The 15650-nt window shown below is 45.3% G+C and overlaps 1 protein-coding gene across 1 annotated transcript in view; it reads left to right on the top strand.

Moving 5' to 3' along the window:
- Positions 1-15650, top strand: part of OXCT1 (3-oxoacid CoA-transferase 1) — a 132035-nt gene that overhangs the window by 103288 nt on the left and 13097 nt on the right. The window contains exons 14-15 of the mRNA XM_038744201.1: positions 10574-10663; positions 14176-14256. Coding sequence (XP_038600129.1) covers positions 10574-10663; positions 14176-14256 — 171 coding nt within the window. The remainder of the gene's footprint in view (positions 1-10573; positions 10664-14175; positions 14257-15650) is intronic.

Raw genomic sequence — 15650 nt, 5'->3', positions numbered from 1 at the left:
CCCTCCCTCCACACATCCGCCAAGCTAGCTCTCTTCCTCCCTTCAAGGCCCTACTAAGAGCTCACCTCCTCCAGGAGGCCTTCCCACACTGAGCCCCCTCCTTCATCTTCCCCTCCTCCCCCTCCCCACCCCCGCGCCTTACCTCTTTCCCCTCCCCACAGCGCCTGTATATATGTATATATGTTTGTACGTATTTATTACTCTATTTATTTATTTATTTATTTTGTACGTATTTATTCTATTTATTTTATTTTGTTAATATGTTTTGTTTTGTTCTCTGTCTCCCCCTTCTAGACTGTGAGCCCGCTGTTGGGTAGGGACCGTCTCTATACATTTCCAACTTGTACTTCTGAAGCGCTTAGTACAGTGCTCTGCAAACAGTAAGCGCTCAATAAATATGATTGAATGAATGAAGGAATGAACTATTATTATTATTATGAGCTCTGGATGTATGCAGATGACCTATAAGAATAACAGGCACAGTCTGTGTCCGTGAAACAGACTGTTTCTTTGAGAATTCAGCAGAGGACACCAGTGAGCTCTAATCCATTTCATAAGTCAATAGAATTATTATTAATAATGATAATAATATTTGTTAAGCATTTACTGTGTGTGCCAAGCACTCTGCTAAATGGTCAAGGTAGATTCAAGATAATCAGATTGGACAGTCCTCATCTCACATGGCGCTCACAATCTAAGGGGGAGGAGGAACAGGTTTTTAGTCTAGACTATAAGCCCATTGTGGTCAGGGATTGTCTCTCTTTATTGCTGTATTGTACTTTCCAAGTGCTTAATGCAGTGCTCTGCACACAGTAAGTGCTGAGTAAATACGATTGAATGAATGAGTGAATAATCCCTATTTTACAGATGAAGAAAGTGAGGCACAGAGAAGTCAATTAGTCATATTTATTGAGCGCTTACTGTGTGCAGAGCACTGTACTAAGTGCTTAGAAGAATATAAAATACAAGAGTTTAATAGACACGTTCCCTGCCCACAACAAGCCTACATACCAGAGAGAGGGACAGACAATATAAATAAATAAAATTACAGATTTGTACATAAGTACTGTGAGGCTGGGAGGGGGGATGAATAAAGGTTATAATCAAGGTGATGCAGAAGGGAGTGGGAGAAGAGGAAAGGAGAGCTGAGTCAGGGAAGGCCTCTTGGAGGAGATGTGCTTTCAATAAGGCTTTGAAGCGAGGGAGAGCCAGTATCTGTCAGATAAGAAGAGGGAGGGCTTTCCAAACCAGAGGCAGGGTGTGGGTGAGAGGTTGCCAGTGATATAGTTGAGATGGAGGTGCAATAATAATAATGGCATTTATTAAGCGCTTAGGATGTGCAAAGCACTATTCTAAGCACTGGTTTGAGAAGGGTGGCATTAGAGGAGCAAAGTGTGAGCACTGGGTTGTAGGAGAGTAGCAAGGTGAAGTAGGAGGGGGCAAGGGGATTGAGTACTTTAAAGTCAATGGAAAGGAGTTTCTGTTTGTTGCGGAGGTGGATGCATTGGCTGTTCATTAAGCCTGGGGACATAAACTGAACATTTTTGTGGAAAAATGATCCAGGCAGCAGAGTGAATTATGGACTGGAGTGGGGAGAAACAGGAGGCAGGGAGGTCAACAATGAGGCTGATAAAGTAATCAAGGTGGGTTAGGATAAATGCTGGGATTAACATGGTAGGAGTTTGGATGGAGAGGGCTTTAGCGATGTTGTGGAGGTTGAGCCGATAGGATTTAGCATTGGATTAAATATGTAGGTTGAATGAGAGAGAGGAGTCAAGGACTTGGTCAAGTTCACACGGCAGGCAAATGACGGAGCGAGGATTAGAACGAAGATCTTTCCTACTCCCAGCCCCGTGCTCTATCCACTGGGCCACACTGCCTTTTGCTGTCAGTGAGGATTCTGTCTCCCACTCCCTGGGGCTGAAAGACTGTGAGCTCGTCTCAGACAGGGAATGTGTGTCTGTTTATTGTTATGTTGTACTTAGTATAGTGCTGTGCACACAATAAACACGCAATAAATGCAATTGACTGACTCCACCGTGATGGTGGTGATGGGCATGGAGAGAAGCAGCGTGTCCTAGAGGATGGGTTTTAATCTTGGCTCCGCCACTTTCCTGCCGTGTGAACTTGACCAAATCCTTGACTCCTAGGTGATGGGTGTGATGGTGGTGAAGAGAAGCAGCTTGGCCTAGTGGATGGAGCCCAAGCCTGGGAGTCGGAAGGACCTGGGTTCTAATCCTGGCTCCTCCACTTCTCTGCTATGTGGCCTTAAGCAAGTCAGAAGCCGTTCTGCGGCGTCCGACCCAGTGGGCCCTAGCAGAAAAAGGATGGGAGGACGGGGTGGCCCGGCTAGTCTGAAGGTTCATGGGTTCTAATGCCAGCTCCGCCACATATGTGCTGGGTGACCTAGGGCAAGTCACTTCACTTCTCTGGGCCTGTTACCTCATCTGTAAAATGGGGATTGAGACTGGGAGCCCCATGTGGGGCAGTGACTACATCCAACTCGATTTGCTTGTATTCACCCCAATGCTTAGTATAGTGCCTGGCACATAGTAAGCACTTAAGTAGCATTATTATTATTATTATTATTATTATTATTATTATTATTATTATTATTACCTCTTCGGTCAGCCAGTTTGTGGGATTAGTTACACAGCTCTGTGGGTGTCGTTTCCAAAGTCACAGTTCTGCAGACACTGCAGTTTGACTCTCTGTAGAAGTCTGTAGATGATAAGAAATAGCCAAAATATTATCCTTTGCACCAAACTAGCAAAAGGCCTGTGGTTTGGACTTCAGCCTTTTCACCTACCTGTTGGTATGTGCACCCTGTCTTAGATGCACAAAGCAGGATTTGGATCAAGTGGAATCTCACCGATTCAGAATCAACATTTCCATTTTGGGCAGACACAGGGAAACGGATTTGGGGAGGCCAGAATTGGTGTGGGAGAGAGGAGTTTCATCATCTGCAACATGGGAATTCCATGCCTATTTTCCTGCTTACTTAGACTGAGAGCTCCATGTGAAACAGGGACTGGGTCCTTTCAGATTATCTTGAATCTACCCCAGTATTCGTACAGTGCTTGGCCTATGAGAAGTGCTTAACAAATACCATTATTACAATTCGTATTGTCATTAGGGACACGATGGTGAGTGAGAGCCACCAAAAGCTCAACTGCTAATCACACTACCTTGAATTCTTCAGGGGCTTCTTCATTTTCACTCAGTGTGTTCACAATACTTTTCTCATTTTATCATCACAGTATCCCTAGGAGGTAAGGCTGTTACCTCCATTTTCAGATGAGAAAACTGAGGCTCCAGGAAGTTGTGATTTACCCAAGGTCACTTGCAGTTTAGTGTTAGAACTGGGATTAGAACCCGACTCTTTGGACTCCTGATCGCATTCTCTTTCCACTGGGCCATGGGACCTTCCATCCCGAATTCCATCCTACAGTGGGGCATTGAACCCCATGAAAACACAAAGGATGGCATTCCCCCTTTGCTCCTCTTTTTTTTTTTAGCTATTTTGGCTTTCTCTACAAATCATCACAAAACTGATACAGCACTGACACGAGACCCCAGGTTTACATTGCTTAACGTAGACACCATCTCTTCCCTTAGCGTTGAGAAATGACCAAATCCTGTAGAGCAAGTAAAATCAAAGCATGATGTAAGCACTGCATCTCCCGAGTGAGGGAATGTGTGGATTTATGTTATTTATTGAGTTCCTACTAAGTGCAATACACTATACTATGTGCTTGGTACTGCAGGGGAAAACCAAAATTGCTTCCCGTGCCCTGTTGTATCCCAACCTGCTAACAATTTTATTTGTATAATTTTTTAAACCAGTATTATTGCCTACTTGCTTTGTGTCAAGTACTGTGCTCCTCACGGGGGAACATACTAGGTAACGTGTAAGATCAACATCTTTCTTGTTGGACAACAGAGTGGGGAATGGAACAGTGAAAAGCATCACTTCAGTTTGCTCCCTGTTGCAACCCTTGAAAGAGCACAGAGAAAACTTACATGGGATGAATCGTGCAGAAAGCGGACCCCAGTGGAAAGAGCACTGGCCTAGGACTCAGAGGACCTGAGTTCTAATCCCGTCTTTGCCACTTGTCTGCTGGGTGACCTTGGACAAGTCACTTAACTTCTCTGTGCCTCAGCTACCTCATCTGTACATTGGGGATTATGACTGTGAACCCCGTGTGGGGCAGGGACTGTGTCCAACCTGATTATCTTATATCTACCAACATTAAGTACAGTTCTTGGCACATACTAAAGCGCTTAACAAATACCATTTTAAAAGATAAATAAGTAAAGGTTATTTAGTTCCTGGCGACCGGCAACATCTTCCTAGGAGTCAGAAAGGGAGATCCCGTTCCCTCCATGGCCTCCAGAAACGGCAATTGAAGCAGACTTCATATTGTACTCTTCCAAGGTACCGTGCTTTGCACACAGTAAGCACTCAATAAATACAATCGATTGATTGATTGATTGACTTACACTCCTTCCCGAGACTTGCCTCCTCAGTGGACGTCTGTATTTCTCCCGAGTGTTTGACTTCTGTTGTACTCTGCCTGGAACAGTGCTCCACGCAAAACGAATTAGGCAACTAACGACTAGGCACACGAGACAGTGCTCTTCACACTTTTGGTACTCAGTATAGAGTTTGGCACATGGCAGGAACCCAGTCTAGGGATCTCTGCATCCTAAGAGGTCAGTAAAGACATTTGAATTAACTGGAAGCCATTGGGATCCCCCTGCAGAGCAGTCAGAGATGCTGCTAGCCTAATGGCTGTTTGGGTTTTTTGGGGGTTTTTCTGTATGGTATTTAAGTACTAATAACGCAGCAGGTACTGTTCTAAGCGCTGGAGTAGATAATGATGGTATTTGTGAATCACTTACTGTGTGCCAAGCACTGTTTTAAGCGCTGGAAAAGCACGGAATCTTTCATTCATTCATTCAATCGTATTTATTGAGCGCTTAATGTGTGCAGAGCGCTGTACTAAGCGCTTGGGAAGTACAAGTTCATTCATTCATTCAATCATTTATTGAGCGCTTACTGTGTGCAGAGCACTGTACTAAGCGCTTGGGAAGTACAAGTTGGCAACATATAGAGACGGTCCCTACCCAACAGCGGGTTCACAGTCTAGAAACTAGGCCATCAGGTTGGACACAGTCCCATGTCCCAAATGGGGCTCACAGTCTCAGTCCCTGTTTTACATCTGAGGGAACCGAGACCCAGAGAAGTGAAATGATTTGCCCAAGGTCACACAGAAGAAAATTAGCAGAGCTGAGATTACAACCCAAGTCCTTCTGACTTCCAGTCCTGTGCTCTAACCATTAGACCACTCTGCTTCTCTACCCAGCCTACTCCTGGTGCTCCCCCAATGTGCTCACCCATGCAGCTTGCTTGTACTGGGGGCAGGACATGTCTAACACGTGTCCAGTGAGCGTTTGTGGGTTTCTCGCCTCAGATCCCAGTCACCTTCTCCCCTCCCATTCATTCATTCAAATGTATTTATTGAACGCTTGGAAAGTACAATTTGGCAACAGATAAATAAGGAACAGAGTGGTTTGGATTTCCTTCGCTGTTTTGACTGGCTGGGTGGACTAGACAAACGGTATCATTGGTTGTGGATTGGGGAAGCAGCGTGGCTCTGTGGCAAGAGCCTGGGCTTGGGATTCAGAAGTCATAAATTCTAATCCCGCTTCTGCCACTTGTCAGCAGTGTGACTTTGGGCAAGTCACTTTAATAATAATAATAATAATGATGGCATTTTTTAAGCGCTTACTATGTGCAAAGTACTGTTCTAAGCACTGGGGAGGTTACAAGGTGATCAGGCTGTCCCACGGGGGGCTCACAGTCTTAATCCCCATTTTACAGATGAGGGAACTGAGGCCCAGAGAAGTGAAGTGACTTGCCCAAAGTCACGCAGCTGACAATTGGCAGAGCTGGGATTTGAACCCATGACCTCTGACTCCAAAGCCCGGGCTCTTTCTTTACTTCTCTGGGCCTCAGTTACCTCATCTGTAAAATGGGGATGAAGTCTGAGCCCTACATGGGACATCCTGATTACCTTTTACTTCCCCAGCTCTTAGAACAGTGCTTTGCACATAGCGCTTAACAAATGCCATCACTATTATTGTGACCACCTTCTCTCCTTGCTCTCAGTCTTGATTTAAAGCCGTTATCCTTGTCCCAACAGACAGTTCCTTTCTAGCCTACACAACACAGAGGATACCCGAATGCCTATCCACGTTGGTCTCCCCCTCTAGACTGGAAGCTTGTTGTGAGAAGGGAGTGTGTCTACCCACTCTGTTATATCGTACTCTCCCAAGCGCTTAGTACTGTGCTCTACACACAGTAAGCACTTATAAATACCACTGATTACTGATTAAGCAGGTGTTGAGCATTAGAGGGGATGTCTCTGGATCTGAGGTGGAAGATAAGGTGGTGTCAGTGCGGTGTAGACCCGGATTCAGTTAAAGCCCAAAGCAATTTTATTTGGTTCGAGTTCCACCCCCATTTTCTGTGTCTACAGCATCCCGCTTTACAGTCATACAGAGCCATTCTAAACCACTGCTCCACGATCGTGTCTTTTACTCTCCTGCCCCCCAAACAAACCCCCAACAGCCTCGTTAATGATTTTGCAGTTTTCCGTAATAACGTTCCTTCTGTCACCGTCTCTAGGAGTAAAATCTAATCTGGCTGTCAGGAATGGCAATTTAATTACAATAATTCTGTAATCGTCCCCTTTTGAGTGCCGCAGTCGGTAGGGGGGAGGTGAGGGAGCGTGGAATCACGCATCTTCTACAGCAGCTGCTGTTTTCTCTCTATCCAGTCTAAATCTTTCCTCCTCTCCCAGTGGGGAGATCGGGAGGGCTGGGGGTGGGGTGGGGGAAGAGGACCAGAGGGAACCAGAAAATGAAACGCCTGGGGAGAACCTCCTTTTTCTTGGGGTTCAGTCATTCCAATTTCCAAGTGAACGGATCCCCAGACCCACATCCAGGCACATCTGCTTTTACCTTCTATAGCAGTTAACATCATGTTACCCTGGGGGCCTCTGAAAATGAGATCGATTGAGAAGCGGGATTGTTTGGGAATCCCACACAAGAGAGTGTGTACTTCTGGGCTTTACCTTGGGGAGAGGATTTTCCCTGGCGATCCTAGGATAATGGAGAAGTTTTTCAGGCAGCGGAGAGCTCCAGGCTTAGCTTCTTTCCACTTTTGGCGCATTCCTCTTCTCATCAAAAGCCGGCTCGGCCAGCAGTGGGTCCGCTTTTCGAAACCCAATTAATTATGCTGTAAAAGTCAATAACCATTCTAACAGGAGAGCGCTTGCTGTCAGTCCTGGGCTATTTGCTCAGGGTCTTTGGAGAAAGAGAGGCCAGCGTTCCATTGAAGGGTCTGACTGAACACCAAATGAGCAGCTATCAGACTGCCGGGTTGTTTAATACATGCTTTAATCGCTACGGAATTATGCCCAGACCTTATGAAAGTTTGCAGCCGAATCGATGGAACTTCAAAGTGAAGCTCAAGTGGCATTTTCTGGGGCAATGATTTTTATTAGCCCGGTGGGGAGAATACAGCATGGGGCCTGGCTGGGACTTTAGGGAGTTTCCGGTATCTCTCTTTCTTTGCCCCCATTTCTGCAGCTATAAAATAGGAGTCACAAATCAAGGAGCAGAGTGGTCTAGTGGATAGAGCTGCAGATCATAATTTGATCCATTTGAGCGGTGGGGGTGTTCCTGACAGTAAGGAAAAAATGTAAGGAAAAGGCTAGAGGAGGGAGAGTCAAAAGGGAGGTACGGGAAGAAGCAGAGCATCGAATCAATAATAATAATAATTATGGTATTTGTTAAGTGCTTACTATGTGCCAAGCACTGTTCTAAGCACTGAGCACTATTCTAAGCATTGAGCACTGTACTTGGGGAACATAAAGGAAAAAAAGTAAAATTCCTCCCTTGAAGACAATTGTAAGGACAGATAGATATAAACTAGCACATAAAAAGTGGTTGAACAGTCATTCATATTTATTGAGAGCTTACTGTGCACAGAGCACTGTTCTAAGCAATTGGGAGAGTACAATGTAGCAAACAGATGAAGAAAAGGTGCAAACCGTAAATAAAAGGAAAAGAAAATCAACAGTTCTTTGGAAATAAAAGTTCACCAAAAGGCCTACAAGCAAATTACCCTAAAATTCCTTATGGTTGACCAAGAATCTCCAGTACAAAAAAAGTCAGTAACAACAACAATTATGGTTCAATTGTTTGAATCATTATTTCCAAACTAGACAGTCTCTCTTTTAGTTAGTTTTAGAGACTAGGGTGAGGGCGAGGGTTGGTTTTAGGGTGAATAATAAGATTCAGGAATTGGTCTGAATGATGATTCTTGGACTGTCTGTAATTGAAGCTTTGGTATTGGGATGTGTTGATCTGCAGTGGCTCCATTTTTGGTTTGTCCTAATGTCATTATTTCATTTCCATTTACCTAGGAAATGAATATGGGCTCCAAGAGGGTTATGTTAATCCATTCCCATCTAAGCTAGCTATTGATTTGACCTGCCTTTAACTCAGTCCCAGGATTTAAGGGTTTTCACTAGGTATGAGAAAGCACCTCTGGTCCCCAGATTGTAATCATCATGTCCTCTTCCAGATGCACATCGTCGTTTCTTTCCTGAGTGTATGTTCTTGGTATGTTTATGGGTTTTGGAGAGATCATCATGATCATTTTCTTGTCAAAAGAAGAGCAAAATAACATTCATACCCATTAAATTTTCAGTAGTTTTCAAATGACCAATGTAAAAACTATTTAAAGATGCAGAGTTTTTATTCGTGCAACCCTAGGATATGCGAGCCACCGTTTCCCAGTAATGGCAAGCCTGTGACTCAGTTTAGTGGAAAGCATATTTTTGGAGGGGACTTGTTTATTTTCACGTAGTTTCTGTATTTTAAGACGACTCCTTGTTTTGTTTGGTTTTCATATTTGTTAAGCGCTTCCTATGTGTCAAGCACTGTTCTCTGCTGGGGTAGATACAAGCCAATCATGTCAGACACAGTCCCTGTCCCAAACTCAGAGTAAGAGGGAGAACAGATATTGAATCCCCATATTGGAACTGAGGCACAGAAAAGCAAAGTGACTCACCCAAGTTCACATAGCAGACAAGTTGTGGAGGTGGGATTAGAACCCAGATCCTCTGACTCCCGAGCCCTTGCTCTTTCCATTAGACCAAGCTGCTTCCTTGTGGTTTTGAGCATTAAAGGGGGCCGAATCCTCACTGTAGTCTTGGAGCCATCCGATAGTAATAATAATAATAATAATGATAGCATTTATTAAGCACTTACTATGTGCAAAGCGCTGTTCTAAGCGCTGGGGAGATTACAAGGGGATCAGGTCGTCCCACGGGGTCTCACAGTCTTCATCCCCATTTTACAGATGAGGTAACTGAGGCCCAGAGAAGTGAAGTGACTTGCCCAAAGTCACACAGCTGACAATTGGCGGAGCTGGGATTTGAACCCATGACCTCTGACTCCCAAGCCCGGGCTCTTTCCAATGAGCCACGCTGCTTCTCTGGTACCAGTACTGTAACCCAGTTGGAAGATCCACTCTGCAGGACTCGAAGCAGTGCCATGAATGAAGTTTTGGAATGTAAAGTGTTGGAATTTAAGAGAAGCCACATGCTCTAATGGCTAAACCATGGTCCTGGGAATCTGAAAGGCCTGGGTTCTAATCCCGGCTCTGCCACTTGTCTGCTATGGGGCCTTGGGCAAGCCACTAAAATTCTCTGTGCCTCAGTTCCCACATCCTTAAAACGGGGATTAACTGTGAGTCCTTTGTGGTATCTGTTAAGTGCTTACTATGTGCCAAGCACTGTACTAAGCGCTGGGGTGGTTACAGGAAAATCGGGTTGGACACCATCCTAGTCCCACGTGGAGTTCACGGTCTCAATCCCCACTTTACAGATGAGGTAACTGAGGCACAGGGAAGTGAAGTGACTTGCCCAAGGTCACACAGCAGACAAGTGGCAGAGCCGTGGGGCAAGGACTGTGTCCTATCCAGTTGTATCTACCTCAGCATTTGGTGCAGTGCCCGGCATGTAGTAAGCACTTAACAAATGCCACAATCATTATTATTATTAAAGCAAGTCTGGGAAATGGGCTGCTCTTTCCATGTGGCCCAAATCTGTCCCCATAGGGAATTGTTTTGAGTAGCAGGTGTTCCTCCTCTCCTCCTGTTGCCCAAATAAGAAGCAGCGTGGCTCAGTGGAAAGAGCACGGGCTTGGGAGTCAGAGGTCATGGGTTCTAATCCCAGCTCTGCCACATGTCTGCTGTGTGACCTTGGGCAAGTCACTTAACTTCTCTGAGCCTCAGTTACCTCATCTGTAAAATGGGGATTAAGACTGTGAGCCCCACGTGGGGCAACCTGATCACCTTGTATCCCCCCAGCGCTTAGACCAGTGCTTCGCACATAGTAAGTGCTTAACAAATGCCATTATTATGATTATTATTATTATTAAATAAACAGTCCAGTGGCCTGGTGCACACACTCATTTGGATTCTGTGTTGCAGGGGAAGATGGTGAAAGGAATGGGCGGTGCCATGGATTTGGTATCCAGTGCCAAAACCAAAGTTGTCGTCACCATGGAACACTCAGCCAAGGTAATGGGCTCCCAACGCCTCTTCATTTGCTAAACTTTCCGTCCCATTTTCTACATTCATCCCTCTGAATTTTTCCATTAATCTGCCTAATAAACGGTATTTATTAAGTGCCCATTATGTGCCAAGCAGCAAGGGAAATGCAAGGCAATCAGATCGGGCAATCCCTGTGTGTCACAGGGATCACAGTCTAAGGGGGAGGGAGGGGATATCTCAATGTAGTTTAGTGGATAGAGCACAAGCCTGGAAGTCAGATGCTCGTGGCTTCTAATCCCGGCTCCACCACCTGTCTGCTGTGTGACCTTGGGCAAGTAATTTCACTTCTCTGGGCCTCAGTTACTTTGTCTGGAAAATGGGGATTGAGACTATGAGCCTTACATGGGACAGGATCTGTGCCCAACCGATTTGCTCGTATCCACCCCAGTGTTTAGTACAGTACCTGGCACATAGTAAATGCCTAACATACCACAGTTTTCCCCATTTTACAGATGAGGTGATTGAGGCTGTGAGAGACTGAGTCAAGGTCACATAGCTGGGATTAGAACCCAGGTCTCCTGACTCCCAGAACGATGCCGTTTCCTGAGGCAACATTAGGCACTACTCTCACTCCTTTCCTGTTCATTTTGGTCAGGCTGTACTCTTTAACCTTTTATCAATAATTCAGGATCGGAGAGGTTGATTTCCTTACCTATTGCTGGAGATTGGCCCTTCTTTGCAGGAACATTAAACCCCCAATCTGGTTCATAGCGGAAACTCCCAACACTGTCGTACGTTGTTATGGAAATATTGGGAACTAGACAGTAATGAATCAGTGATATTTACTGAGCGCTTACTGATTGTCAAGCACTGCACTGCATCAGTACTTAACAACAGAAAGGAAATCTATACAAGTGGCTCAGTAGAGCTGCTTTATGAAGAATAGCAAGGGTTTTCCTGTCAGAGAGAAGCAGCGTGGTCTAGTGGATAGACCACAGGCCTGGGAATCAGAAGGACCTGTGTTCTAATCCCAGCTTTGCCACTTGTCCGCTGTGTGACCTTGGGCAAGTGACTTCTCTGGGCCTCAGTTACTTCATCTAGAAAATAGGGATTAAGACTGTGAGTCCATGTGGGACATGGATTGTGTCCAATGTGATTAACTTGAATCTATCCCAGTGCTTAGTGCAGAGCCTGGCACATAGTGCTTAACAAATGCCATGAAAAAAAATGAATTTTGAAAGACAAACCAAACCAATAGCCTTTCCCTTCACTAAACTCACTGAGGTAAGGATATGTGTCTGTTTATTGTTATATTATAGTATCCCAAGTAATTAGTCCAGAACTTTGCAAACAGTAAAAGCTCAATAAACACAACTGAACGATTGAACATATTGTCTCTCTCAGAGAAAATGATTTTAAATGTACCCGCATCACTCATCGCTTTATCGTTGAAGCACATATCCCATTATGTCCTTTATGAAAATTCTAGTTTGAGGGATTTTTGCCTTGTGTTTCTTTGCAGGACTGAAAGGCAATCTCTAGCAATTTTGCGTTGTCTTTACAATTCATTCAGCTGGAGCTCCTGAGGAAGGGAAATAAATGGTTTCTCGTACTGTCTCAGACTTAGAGCCAGCCAGCTAAGCCATCTCTTCCTGGAACTTTCCGCAGCAACACAGTCTGAGCTGGATCATCTCATTCTTGGGTATTTTTCTGGTCCCAGTGAGAGTGAGACATGGGTAAAGGCTGGAGGAATTTGCAGTACACACAAGTGTGCAGCTTCTCTGAATGTGTGTGCTGTGGAAATAAAGTTCTGTAGACTGTGAGCTTGTTGTGGGCAGGGAACACATCTGTTATATTGCTTTATTGTACTCTCCCAAGCATTTAGTACAGTACTTTGCCCACAGAAGTGCTCAGTAAATACAGTGGACTGATTGAGTAATCGGTATGGCATTTAAGTGCCTACTAGGTGCAAAGTCCCCACAGCACCTTCCCTTCCCCACAGCACCTTCCCTTCCCCACAGCACCTGTATATATGTATATATGTTTGTACATATTTATTACTCTATTTATTTATTTTACTTGTACATATCTATTCTATTTATTTTATTTTGTTACTATGTTTGGTTTTGTTCTCTATCTCCCCCTTTTAGACTGTGAGCCCACTGTTGGGTAGGGACTGTCTCTATATGTTGCCAATTTGTACTTCCCAAGCACTTAGTACAGTGCTCTGCACATAGTAAGCACTCAATAAATACGATTGATGATGATGATGAAAGTCCTGTACTAAGCACTAAGGTAGACACAAGGTAATCTGGTCAGACAATGTCCTTCTCCCAAGGGGCGGAATCACAGTTTAAGAAGGAGAGAGAACAGGTATTTCATCTCCATTGCACAGATGAGGAAACTGAGGCCCAGAGAAGTGAAATGATGTGCCCAAGGTCACAAGGCAGGCAAGGGGCAGAGCCGGGATTAGAACCCAGATCCTCTGAGTCCCAGTCCTGTGCTCTTTCTGACTCCTGGGCTTCTTTCATTGGATGGCCCCTCCTCACAGTAAATGGCGGCCTCAGGACCAGTAACCTGTGTGAAGGAATTGGTTGTAGTGCTGGTGGTTTGCTTGGCTTGTGGCTCTGAACATAGTAGACCCTAGAACAGCATTCTGCACGCCATAGGTGCACGTAATAGACCCCAGAACTCTGCACACAGTTCTCTGCTCGCTGTAGATGCTCATCTTGGTGTAGTGCACACAGCAGACCCCAGAATCAATCAATCAATCAATTGTATTTATTGAGCGCTTACTGTGTGCAGAGCACTGTACTAAGCGCTTGGGAAGTACAAGTTGGCAACATATAGAGACAGTCCCTACCCAACAGTGGGCTCACAGTCTAGAACAGTGCTCTGGGTGCTGGAGATGCTCAGTTAAGTGCAGTGCATATAGTAGACCCCAGAACAGTGCTCTGCGCACACAGTAGATGCCAGAAGATTTGTACTTCAAGTGCTTAGTGCAGCGCTCTGCACACAGTAAGCGCTCAGTAAATACAATTGAATGAATGAATGAAGAGTGATCTGCACATTGTAGGTGCTCAGGCCAAAGCTGTGAACACAGTAGACCCCAGAACAATGCGCTGCACAGCATAGAAGCTCAGCCCAATGCTGTGCACATAGTAGACCCCAGAGCAGTGCTCTGCACAACATAGGTGCTTATTCCAGGACTGTGCACGTAGTTAGACCCCAGAACTATGTTTGCATACAATAGACGCTCAGCCCATTGCTGTGCACATAGTAGGTTTCAGTACAGCGCTCTGAACATAGTACTCTCTCAAGACAGGGCTGCTGAGTGCTGACCATCTGGAGAATAATATCCTGGGCACTTGGTCTCTAAGCCTCATGGGCAATCATTCTAATGATAACCAAGATGAAGGGAGCAACATCCCCTTTGGGATAAAGGAGACTTCTGTTGTGTGTTTAATTTGTCGTGCCTTTATGGAATCCCGCTCTGGCAATACTTATGGAGAATGCCTATGTTTTTCTCGTGACTGCAGGGAAACACACACAAGATCTTGGAGAAATGTACATTGCCACTGACTGGGAAGGAGTGCGTCAACCGGATCATTACTGAGAAGGTAAAAGTGCCATTTTTGGTTCTTTTCTTTCTTTCCATCTGCCCCAGTTGCGGTGTTGATCGAACAGCTCTGTCGGAAGTGTGAGTAGGCCCCCGAGACCCTAAAGCATGCGGGGGTGGTTTCAACTATTAAACAGACCCATGGTGCTCAAGAATTGGGTAAAGCATTAGGATAATCAGTCTGAACTTGGGGTTTGCCCTTCTAGAAGCAGACACCTCTTTACCACATACCCCCCTGAGCTGCCTTACTCCCTGTTTATGCTTTACCAAAGTTACCACGCTACTAGAGAAACTACTTGTAAACATTTTCATAATAATGGTAGTATTAACCAATCAATCAGTGGTATTTATCGAGCGCTTGCTCTGTGCAGATCACTGTATGAAGCGCCCGAGAGAGTACAATACAACAGAATTAGCAGACAAGTTCCCTGCCCAAAACGGGCGTACAGTCTAGAGGGGGGAGACAGACATTAATGTGAATAAATAAGTAACTTAGATAATTTAAAAGTATTCAGTGGTATTTCTTGAGTGCTAACTGTGGGCAGAGCACTGCATTAAATGCTTGAGTAATTATGCATTTATTAAGAATTTTCTGTGTGGCTAGCCCCTACGAGGAAGGTAGGTGTAACAGAGTGAGATCATACCCATGCCCTGCTCACAGTCTAAGAGGTAGTACAGGTATTGAATTGGTGAAGGACACCAAGGCACAAAAAAGTAGCTTGCCCAAGGCCACACAGCAGGGAAATGACTGAGCCGGGATAAGCACATAGGTGCTTCAGCTCCCAGCCCGTGCTTTACCCACTAGATCAATCAATCAATCAATCATATTTATTGAGCGCTTACTGTGTGCAGAGCACTGTACTAAGCGCTTGGGAAATACAAGTTGGCAACATATAGAGACAATCCCTACCCAACAGTGGGCTCACAGTCTAAAAGGGGGAGACACAGAACAAAACCAAACATACTAACAAAATAAATAGAATAGATATGTACAAGTAAAATAAATAGAGTAATAAATATGTACAAACGTATATACATATATACAGGAGCTGTGGGGAAGGGAAGGAGGTAAGATGGGGGGATGGAGAGGGGGACAAGGGGGAGAGGAAGGAAGGGGCGCAGTGTGGGAAGGCCTCCTGGAGGAGGTGAGCTCTCAGTAGGGCCTTGAAGGGAGGAAGAGAGCTAGCTCGGCGGATGGGCAGAGGGAGGGCATTCCAGGCCAGGGGGAGGACGTGGGCCGGGGGTCGATGGAGGGACAGGCGAGAACAAGGTACAGTGAGGAGATTAGCGACAGAGGAGCAGAGGGTGCGGAGTGGGCTGTAGAAGGAGAGAAGGGAGGTGAGGTAGGAGGGGGCGAGGTGATGGACAGCCTTGAAGCCCAGGGTGAGGAGTTTC

This window comes from Tachyglossus aculeatus, chromosome 3 (assembly GCF_015852505.1).
Source record: "Tachyglossus aculeatus isolate mTacAcu1 chromosome 3, mTacAcu1.pri, whole genome shotgun sequence".
In the NCBI taxonomy this organism is placed as follows: domain Eukaryota; kingdom Metazoa; phylum Chordata; class Mammalia; order Monotremata; family Tachyglossidae; genus Tachyglossus; species Tachyglossus aculeatus.
This window is presented reverse-complemented; position numbering and strand designations above follow the sequence as displayed.